This window comes from Chrysemys picta, chromosome 8, assembly GCF_011386835.1.
Source record: "Chrysemys picta bellii isolate R12L10 chromosome 8, ASM1138683v2, whole genome shotgun sequence".
In the NCBI taxonomy this organism is placed as follows: domain Eukaryota; kingdom Metazoa; phylum Chordata; order Testudines; family Emydidae; genus Chrysemys; species Chrysemys picta.
Genome location: NC_088798.1, coordinates 19821572 through 19832892, shown reverse-complemented (window position 1 = coordinate 19832892; position 11321 = coordinate 19821572). Strand labels below are relative to the sequence as shown.

General features: G+C 42.1%; 1 protein-coding gene across 2 annotated transcripts in view; it reads left to right on the top strand.

Annotated features, from left to right (window-relative positions):
* Positions 1-4448: 4448 nt before the first annotated feature.
* The window catches only part of SERBP1 (SERPINE1 mRNA binding protein 1), a 29883-nt gene continuing 23010 nt past the window's right edge, over positions 4449-11321 (top strand). The window contains exons 1-4 of one of the 2 annotated variants that reach the window (XM_024103852.3): positions 4449-4971; positions 9595-9760; positions 10683-10829; positions 10945-11040. In XM_024103852.3, the coding sequence (XP_023959620.2) occupies positions 4572-4971; positions 9595-9760; positions 10683-10829; positions 10945-11040 (809 nt within the window). In that variant the 5' untranslated portion in view covers positions 4449-4571. The remainder of the gene's footprint in view (positions 4972-9594; positions 9761-10682; positions 10830-10944; positions 11041-11321) is intronic. The other variant, XM_008166654.4, reaches the window with a different exon arrangement.

Here is an 11321-nt window from a genome sequence, read left to right as displayed (position 1 = left end):
GTTGGTCCAGCATCAGCACGTAGAGCCTCTCACTGGCTGGCCCAGCTGTGGGACTCCTCCTGGTGTGTGTGCTGATTCCAGAACAACTCAGCTAAGCAATGCCTGAATGAGGGGAGGGGGTATAGAAAAGTAGACCTTTCTGTGGCAAGGTGGTCTGGTGCCAAAATAGGGATATTAAAATTGTATATGCCAGGGCCAAAATCAGACCCTTTAGGGACTCCAAGTAATTCAGCCTCTATGGCTATTAATCCTAGGAACTTCTGCCAAGTTTGTAAATTAGGGTACCAGTTGTAATAGGTGCTTTTGTCTGATGATGTGACTATTCATCCACCAGGACCTAGAATGAGATCATTTTATAGAGGACCCAAGCAGGCGATAACTAATGTTGATCATTAAATCAAAGCTGGATTTGACTTGGTGACCTAGAGGTGAGTAATAGCTGTGAAATATGATGGACTAGGTAGTAGCACCATTTTCATCTCAAATTTCTGATTCTCTGAAGGAGTAGGATTGTACATCTCAAGTACTAAGGTATTCTCCCTGGCTCATAATACAAGAGTAGAAGGACATTTAATTATATGAAAAGGTGGTAAATTCAAAACTAATAAAGGGACTTTTTTCACAGCTGTGGTTTAAGTGTGAAACTTATTGCGTTAGGAAGTCACTGAGACCACAAATTTAACCAGATTCAAAAAGGGATTGTACATTATTTATAGTAACTCTGGGTATTTTTAATAGCCATATAAATCACTGTGAAAAAATTGGAAGGGATATTAAACCTCATGCTTCAGGGTTTAAACCAGTCTCTATTGGAGACCCGAATGAGACCTGTGTTAGGGGCAGATCATCCCACATCTTCCTACTGCAAGGTTCTTACACTTTCCTCTGAAGCATCTGGTGTTGGCTGCTATCAGAGACAGGATAGTGGACTAGATGGACTTTGGATCTGATCCAGTCTGGTAATTCCAATGTTAATGCATCTTGCACATCCTGGGTACATATTTCTTTAGTGACTTTGCTGGAACATGTTTACCCTTTAATTATGTGGGGGGTGGAGAGGGTGGGGTTTCAAATGTTCACCCAGCATTTAACATGTAGGTGATCTTCATGCCTTATCTGCATTACTCTGAGGACCGTGATTTAACAGTATTCATAATCCGCATGTAAGAATCCTGTTAATCTCCAAATCAAATAGTAGATAGCAGTAATTGACATCTTTCTGCCGTTCAGTGCATAGCACACTAACATTGTTTCCTCCTGCTTAATATGTGAAAGTCCTGAAAGTGGCTATTAGATGTATCTGAACTCAGAAATAATACAACAGTAGAGGCTATGGGAGGAACAATGACATTTTGCCACATAGTATGCAGCCAGAAGGGGTCCTATGTTTCAAAGGGTTTGTGCTAGGAACTTTTAATTGCAACAAAACACCAATTACTGAGTACAGTAATTTCAATATTAAAACTGGAAGTGGGGGGAATCTAAACAATGTTTCCCACTGGTCAATAGGGCAATAAAAATAAAAGTAAATTAAGTTATCTCCAATTTCATAGATGGATTGACACCTCTATTTTAGATTTTAAAATATCATGTAAAATTATCTGAACATGTAAAAAATATGGTCAGTCACAGTTCTGTGATTCTTGCCTTCACTCTGGATTATGAACATACTCTTAAAATGTTTTTGTACACAAATAATTATATAAAAGTACCTGAAAATTGTAAATATACAGTGGCCAAATTGAGTAATCCCTTAAACAATCCCTATAAATGGCTTCAGTCTCATTTTAAAAGTAGGATTAAATGTCCTTGGAAGGATACCTGAAGAATATTTTATAAATGGTTCCACACTCACAGTGGAATCCTGAAATGCAATGTTTCTCTACTGACTCCTTATCTGTGGGTATGTACTGGGCCTGTAATGAGGTGTTTTGAGTAGGTAGCTGACATGTATTTTTTTTTTTTTTTAAATATCACATTTAGATATGAGTTGAGAGTGCGACAACTACTTGGATTTTGCTTATTGCTTGATATTTATATTCCTGTAGCCCCTGCGATTGCTGAGCCATGTTAATACTAAGTCATTTTTTCTTTGGTTTAAAGTATTTAAGATGCTCAATAGCTTTCAGGCGTGCGTACTTTTATACATTAAAATGTGGTGTAACTTGCAAAGATGTTTTAAAAAATAGGTTTAACTGTAGATTTACTAACCTTGGCAATATCTCTTTAAGGTAATTCCTGTATTCATGAAGTTTTTCCATTTCAACAGTTAAATTTGATACATTTCTGATTATTGCTAGTGTAAGCCACTGGTCAGTAAAAAGAACGAGGAGTATTTGTGGCACCTTAGAGACTAACCAATTTATTTGGGCATAAGCTTTCGTGTGCTAAAGCCCACTTCATCAGATGCATGCAGTGGAAAATACAGTATACACACACACACACACACACACATGAAAAAATGAGTGTTGCCATACCAACTCTAACAAGACTAATAAATTAAGGTGGGATATTATCAGCAGGAGAAAAATCTTTTGTAGTGATAATTAGGATGGCCCATTTCAAACAGTTGACAAGAAGGTGTGAGTAACAGTAGGGGAAAAAATAGCATGGGGAAATAGTTTTTACTTTGTGTAATAACCCATCCACTCCCAGTCTTTATTCAAGCCTAATTTAATGGTGTCCAGTTTGCAAATTAATTCCAGTTCTGCAGTTTCTCGTTGGAGTCTGTTTTTGAAGATTTTTGTTGTTGAAGAATTGCAACTTTTAGGTGTGTAATTGAGTGACCAGGGAGGTTGAAGTGTTCTCTGACTGGTTTTTGAATATTATAATTCTTGACGTCTGATTTGTGTCCATTTATTCTTTCGCGTAGAGACTGCCCGGTTTGGCCAATGTACATGGCAGAGGGGCATTGCTGGCACTGGTCAGTGTGTGTTATGAGATGCCATCTGTGCGTGTGTGTAACAGAAAATATGTTACAGCCCTCATCTACAGCACCTAGCTCAAGTTGCCAAGACTCCTGCTTTCAGCTCTGGAGATCCCTGGACCAATCTCTAGGTTGGTGAAGATGGCAGCCATCACACAAGCAATATGGTGGGTAGAGTTAATGACATAGCTCAGATCATATTGTTAATGGATGTGTTACATGTATATCGGCTGTGGAGCCCATTTCAGGCTTAGAGAGAACCATATGAGCAAACCTCTGTTTGCACAGAGTTTCAGTAGGGGACAGTATGGTGATGAGTTCATTGTCTAAGTGGAGCCTTAGTTATTAACACCTAAAAAATATTAAAATTGACTTTCATTGTCCATGCTGAGATGGCTGACAAGTTTTTTTTTTTTAAAGCATAAATATGGTACAAAGTAAAATGGAGACTTAAAAATTGTCAATTTTTAAAAAAAAATTAAAAAATCTTCTCAGGCTTGAGTAGAAAAATCTGAACAGCATAGTTTCACTTAGGTTCATAGCCAATTTATTTCTACTATTGTAAACCATTAAATGTCTGGGTTACAAATAGACAAGATGGGTGAGGTAATACTGCAGCCAAAGTTTTGTTTTAAAGTAACTGTTTATACTGGTATTAAAACAAACCTATAAAAAACTTCTACCTTTTCTAAAAGCATGATTTTACCAAGGCCAAATCTGAGTTGCCCCTTAACTTGTATGGGTTTACAATCAGATTTTCCTGTTTTAAAAAGTCTTTCACCACAGTTGAGAGAGAAACAAGTGCACGGTGAAACTGACCCCAAGGTGCCCTCACGTGCACATTGTAAAACACAGTACATTTAGAAACCAAACATCACTTTTGCCTCTCTTTAAAAAAAAAAAAAAAAATAGCTGTAGGTGTCCCTGTAGCAGGACCCATCTGTGTTCAAACACAACAGGGGCTAGGGCAGTTTCCACTCCAGTGTGGACATGAGTTGGCTGCAACCAAGATCTGTGTGATGAAACATACCAGTGTTCAACCCTATTTATGGTAGTGGGGCGCTGGGGGGGGCTGCTCCGTGGCTCTTTCCTGCACAGGCTGTGAACACCCTTTAAAAGTGATGGGGAGCCAACTAGGAATAACGGTGCTGGCTGCAGCAGCAGGGAGGCTGGGCTTGTGCGGGGCCTTGTTTCCCTCGCAGCAGCACCTTGCCGCCCCGCCAGGAGAAGCACAGTGCTAGGCGCTGGGGGAAGGGGAGGCCTGGCCCACGGTGGTTGCTAGCCTTGCCCACGTGGGTGGCCCTGTTGCGGAGCCATTGCAGCCGCGCGGGGCTGGGCCTGCGCTCCAGCTCTGCGTTGGTCTCCTTTCGCCACACACCAGCGCGCGTTCACCCCCCGCCCCCAACGCACGCGGGTCCTGCGCTGCATCCTGGGAATTGTAGTCCCGCCCTTCCAAGCGCGCGAGCTGCCGTCGCGGTCGGCCGCCTCCAGCTCCCGCGATGCTTTGCGCGCGGCAAAGCCCGGCTGTTCCTGGCGCCGGAAGAGAAGCGGGTCTCTTTGGGGCCGGCCATCTTGTGTGGTATCGCGAGCAGGGGGCTGGGGCCTGGGCAGCATCGGAGGAGGATCCCGCCGAGAGGGGCCCATCATGCCCGGACACCTGCAAGAAGGGTTCGGCTGCGTCGTCACCAACCGCTTTGACCAGCTCTTTGACGACGAGTCGGACCCCTTCGAGGTGCTGCGGGCGGCCGAGAGCCGGAGGAAGGAGAGCGGCGGCGGCGGCGGCGGGAGCCAAGGGGGCGGCGGCGGCGGCGGGGCCCGCAGCGGGCAGGCGGCCCAGGCCAACTCCTCTGGCGGGGTCGGCAGCGGGGGCTCGGGCCAGGCCGGGGGAGGCGGCGGCGGCAGCAGCAGCGCGGCCAAGCAGCTGCGCAGGGAGTCACAGAAAGAGCGCAAGAACCCGCTGCCCCCCTTCGCTGCCTCGCCCGGGGGCGCCGGCGACCGCAGGGAGGAGGGCAGCGGGCAGCCCGCCGCGCCGCTTAGGAAGGAAGGTGAGCGGGGACGACGGGCGGGGAGGCGGCCCATGCGGCCCGCGCCCAAATCCGCCAGGGCGGCGGGACCGGAGCGGGGGGAGTTTCAGACGCGAGACGTGTGGCAGCTCCCCTTGCCCTGGTGTGGGGAGGGAGGCTGTACCCCCCGATGCAGGGTTCAGAGTCTTTAAGCCCCCTTGGGCCTGCAGATGTGCCGCTAGAAGCGGCGCATCCCCCTCCTGGCCTAGTGAGGGAGAGCTGCCGCCCCAGGGTGACAGCCCGTCACCCCCACACGCGGCCGGCGGCCTGGCAGCACAGGCTGAACATGGGAGTCTCTAAAGCCCCAGGTGGGCCAGCCCCTGCTCGATCCCCACAGAGACACCACCTGCTCCTGGGGGTGGCGGGGTGGGGTAGTTGCAGGCCGTGGCCGCTGCTTCTCTACCCACGTGGGGGGAAGTGAGGCCTGTCGCACATGCTTGTTGGGAAGGAGGGGGCTGCATCTAAGTGGGGGTGAGGAGCTGGACCGAAGGCGATCTAACCATGTTAGTTGCTGGGGATGGCTGGAGGAGGCTTGGGGTGACCCAACTATGCAGGGTTAGGAAAGAGGATTGAGTAAGACCTGCTGGTGCTTGTATGTTACCCAGTACTTGTGGCCCCGGAGCATTGCACCGACAGACGTTTGGAGGCTGGATGACCCTGTTGGCGATACGGGTCTGGGTGGGATGGCAGCCGCGTGTCGGGGAGGCCCGGCACGCTTAAAGTGTTGGGACGGAAAATTATCAGCCGAGTCTGTTTTTCCAAGGGGAGTTGCATCACTTTTCAAAGCACGGGAGCCGCGTGTTAGTGTTAGTGAAGCTGAGCTAATTATACCTGAGCCACGTGCGTTTGCAGTATGTTGTCGATCCCCTTCCCATAACGCAGTAGCCGAAGCTATCTGCCGCCGCCTTCCACTGGCTGGGAAGCTCAAAATGGAGCCGTTTAATTTGTGGTGCAGCTGATGTCTTTATTTTTGTATGTTTGGACACAGTTGTGGTAAAATTTTCATTGTTGAAGTGGGGTACTCACCGAACTGGCAAGAAAGGCATGAGTAAGGAAACATTTGGGAATATGAATTAGAGACTGATTAATAATCGTCTATTAAGCCTAAATTGCATCTCTAAGGATATGTCCCATTTAATAGTACATTTAACACTCTTCTTCTGGGTTCTTTTCAGTTTTAGTTCATAGCCTTTCAGATTCATTCTGAAATACTGTTTTGTTTTTTTTAAGAATAATTTGGATTGAGATTAGTAATAAAAGTACATTGTCTTTCAGATGCGTTACTATTGAAGTTACACTCGTAAATAAATGTATGGTAAACTTTTTTATGGACTGTAATAAAGTTTAATTTTTCTTATGAACAAGTGAAGGAATACGAAAATATAGTGACAATAAAATTAATGTCTTTGATTTACTTTTTTATGGGTTGATCCTGCAAATAAATGCTTAATTTTAAGCATGTGTATAGTTCATTGGCAGATAATATGGTACATTTCATCATTAGATCTCAAAGCACTTTAGGAAGGAAATCAGTATCATTATCCCCGTTTTACAGATGTCAAAACTGAGGCATAGGGAGGGAAGATACTTGCCAAAGGTACCCTAGCAGGACAGTGATTGAGGGCTATTATGTACATAAACTTCAGCACATGCATGATTGAAAGATTGTGGCCTAAATTTGTAATGCTCATCATATAATTTTTGAGTGCATTGAAAGTGCTTGGGTAATATTTGGATAAAGAACTATTTGGCAAACTAATAAGATAATTACGACTTAACCAAAACTAAATGAGCTCTTAAAAATCTTACTCAGAAAAGTAGAAATAATTCTACCTACAGAAGAGTAGAAATAATTACAGTACTAAAGATTAACACATTGCATTTCTTTTTAAGAAAAAGTATATTGCAATATTGTCTCCGGGTGCTTTTTTTGAACTTTTGGTAAGTGCGAGAATAACTTTACCAAAATATGTCACTTTAACCAAGGAAATACTAAGTAATTCTGAGCAGTGGAATAACAGGTTCAGAAAATACCAACTGACAGTTACTAACCTGGTAGCTTTTTTTGAAAGACCAGCTATCATAAATTTGCTCTGTCTTCCCTCATGAAATAGATTTTTAAATGTGGGTAATACTCCTGATTAAAGCTACAGAACAGTAAGATTTTGACCCATAAGACAACTATCATATTAAAAGGGCCTGACTTACTTTTGTTTCTTCCTGACCAACAGGGGCAAGTCCCATTCACTGGAATAATAAAGGTAGAGGGAGTTTTAAACTTGGCATGTTGTATTAAGGAAAAATTCACTCATGATTGTAAGCATGCCTGATTTTCTATAGAACACAAATGTTTTATTTCACTTTTAATGGTATTCTTAATTTTATGTGCTAGGATAAATTTGTGTATTGGTACATGTGTAAATACAAATGCCAGTCATAAATAGGCATAACATTGTCTAAACTGCCTCTCCAATATATTAGTCTTAAAATATAAGAGCTGAAGAACTGCACCTTCAGAAACTCATAGAAAAGGCTGCTAGAAATGCGGATTTTTGTGCTGAAAGCACTTGACTTGGACTTTTGAGATCTAAGTTCAATTCCAGGTTCTGCAACATATGTCCTGTACGGCCTGAGACCAGTCACTTAATTTCTCTTTGCCTCACCTGTGCATCTGTAAAATTGGGATAATACTTCCTTTCCTCCAAAGAGTTCTATTAAAGTAAATCTCAGTAAGTTTAACTTCCATCTTTTCACATGGAAAAAGGATTATTTAGCAAGAGTTTTGGGTCTTGAAAACATGTTTGTAGGGTAAGGAAGTTATTGTTCATTTGTGTGTGTTTGGCTTGGATATCATTACAAATGTGCTAGTTCTTATAGCTCCACCCAAATATAGCATTGCTTTTTCTTCAGGCGGTTGGCTTATTATAGAGATTGAAATTTGGCAGTTTTAAATTTGGGATCAAAGACAACATGGCTTGACTCTTCTGAATAAGAGCCTACAAAACAGTAGGTTCATGGGGAATATGGCTATTGTTTTCATAGCTGAATCATAATTTTTTAATAAACTTTTTTTTTTTTACAGTTTCAGTGGTTGTGTTGCTTTTTTCTAATGTTGATATACATTATTTTCCTGCTTGTTTTGATTTTATGTTAAAGCAGCTGATGTTTCATGGAAATGTTTTTTTTTGTTTTTTTTTAACCAGCTTTTGTATATTTTTAGCATTCTGAACTTTGCAATACAAAAGAGATTTGCATAAAAGCAGGGTCGCTTTTTCTTTGAGTTCTTTTGTCCCTTCTGATCATAACTTATGAAGTCATAATGGTCTTTGACATAATATAGTTTTGATTATATCAATTAACTTAGTTCCACATAAGGAGTGAACAGGAGGATATTAATACCAATAAACAAAGGTTCCTTTTTCATGAAAATAACCGTAGTAGCGTAAAATGGGGAAACTAAATATCTAAAATTCTCTAACTAGAATGTGTTCAGGAGAGAAACATAGAAATCAAGCTGTTTCTGTTGCTTTGAAATGATGTGGCTTGTTATGGAAGATAATGGCAGAGTGGGAAACGAGCTTATAACAAATTTGTTCTGGTGAACTGACTGTTTTCATTCTAAAGAGCAGTAAGTTAACTTTTTCTAAAAGAACAATACCATACAATTGTCCATTTAGAGTCCTCCAGACATCCCACAGTGAAAAACTGGTGTAATGTCCCTTTAAAAGTGACCTGCAAATGGGAGTGGGGAAAGTGAGCTCTTGCAGGGAGAAAATAACTTATGCTGGTGGCACAAAGTGTTCCTAAAGTTTATAATGGTTTGGGTGAATCCTTCGCTGTCACAGAGCCAGAATAGCTGGTTCTACACCATTTGGTAGGCAGAGGGAAAAGTTTATCCATTGTATATCACAGTGGGGTCTCTATGAGTAGGGCGCCTAGGCAGCACAGTAATATAAATAACAAACAATATCTGGGGTAGGAGGATGCTTGGTTAGAGCACAGTGGGCCCTGGCAATCCCCAGCCACTTTACCAGTCCTAGGATGAGTGAGGATGGAGCAGAAAGGTGATGTAAAGGCACTTTCATCCATCCACACATCAGAGCAGAGCTCTAGTGCGTCTGATGCAGATGCTAACTTTCTTTAATGTGACACATCTGAAGCACAGTTGCCAACTTTCATGTGGTAAATAAGCACTCTGACTTTCACAATAAGCCAAAAATCAAGCTAATCCCATTTCAAAACGAGGCCAAAACGAGCCAATCCCTAAGAACCCCAACACTCTATGTGACTAGATCTCCCCGGCGGCGTGCAGTCTGGGACTGTGGTGGGCCTGCTGTGCACCCCTGACTCTCTTGACACCCCCCCGCCCCCCTTACCCCTGCTTGCCAGGAGCCAATAAAAAAAAAAGCCACAAGCTGCTACATTGTGGTAGTAAAAGGACAAAACATTACTTGTAAAAGGAAATCCTCCCAAACCCCTAGCCATCAGGAGATTGGAAGTAAAACCTAAATGTCAACACTGTATTGTGTGTTGCTTTTGTGCTGGTAGAGTCACAATTTCTTGGTTGCTCAATAATTTGCTGATGCAGATTGTCTCTTATTTTAGGTATAAGACGAATTGGCAGACGGCCTGATCAGCAGCAGCAGCAGCAGCCGCCTCAGGGTGAAGGCAAGCCTATTGAGAGGAGACAGGAGAGACGACCGCCTCGTGAACGCCGATTCGATAAACCCGCTGAAGAGAAGGGTGAAGGAGGGGAATTTTCTGTGGATAAGTAAGACATTTTCATCTTGCAAACAATCTTTGTGATGATTTGGGTCAGTACTCTTATTTCCCTCTACTGGTGTACAAAATTAATAAAATCTTTGAGCTGGTTGGATCAGAATATTGGTATCTTAATTTTGTTAACTTCATCAGAAAAGATTTGTGATCGTGCAAAGTAGAATAACGATCTTTATCGTTATTGCATGACTTTGTTTATATACTTGATCCAGATTACGGTGGACCCAAGGTCTAGTCTAAAGACACAGTTGAACTGATTTTAACTAAAGGTGTGTTTTGTTTTTTTTTGAACTTGTGCAGAACTCTGTCCTGACTCTGTTATAGGTCTAAATCAGTTTAGTTTATGTCGATTACAGTTATTCAATTTACAGTCAAAAGCTAAACCTATAGATCAAGTTTTAAGCCATACAGGGGATTCTGTCAGTTTAATTAGAGGTTTTCAAACTGATTTTAGTTAGACCAATGCAACTTCTGTGTAGACAAGGCCTACGTCATGTGAATTCCAGCATTGTGTGTTTTAAATGCAGTTCCACCAGGTATTATAATTTTTAAGCAATTGTACCATAATGAAAACATCATTACTTTTTAAAGAAATAAGCTGGGGGAGAATGGCCATTATTAAAGAGAATATGTGGTTCTTGTGATATTTGTTGTATTGCTTGCAAAAATATGGTTGATTACTAGATGAAATAAGGTATGCAGTTGACTTCTAAAGCATTGTTTCAAGATTTTAGAACTCAGGCTGCATTTAAAGTGCTATTTTTTCATATAGTAATTAGATCGTAGTATGCCTAAATGGATGTTCTACTAACGATATACAGCATAGAGTTTAAAAACAAATATATTGAAAGGCTCTGTGAGCTGTGCTTTACATTTTGGAAATGTAATATTTAATGGCCTCTGTTCTATGATAGACCCGTTATTGACCGACTTGTGCGTGGTCGTGGTGGTCCAGGCGGAAGAGGTGGACGTGGTGGTCGTGGACGTGGAATGGGCAGAGGAGATGGCTTTGACTCCCGTGGCAAACGTGAATTTGACAGACATAGTGGAAGTGATAGATCGTAAGTCTTAAACTCTTCCTATTGTGTTTTTCGTTAGCCTTTAATAGAATACAAATCTTCATTTGCCTTTGAATTTCTGTATCCAGACACTATTATGTTAACTCAGTTTTGTTAGTTCTCTCTCACATTCCCATTTCAGTGGCCTAAAGCATGAGGATAAACGTGGTGGCAGCGGATCACACAACTGGGGAACCGTCAAAGATGAGCTAACGTTAGTAATCTGTAATTTCTTGAAATTTTAAATTAGAAAAATGTAAACAGGTCCCCCAGTTTCCACTATTTATAAAATATAAAAAAAGTATTTGCCTCTCTGGAATTTGTATTTTTTGGTGGGAGTTTTTAAGTCTCCAGTGTTAGTGGAAACAGCATTACTTCGTTTTCTTAAAATCGGTTTTGAAACCTTATTAACACTTGACAAGCAAAAGGTTACCTAATAACTTGCTAGTAACATTTGAGGTTACTTGGACTTTTGACTCTAAGATGTTTTTCTTT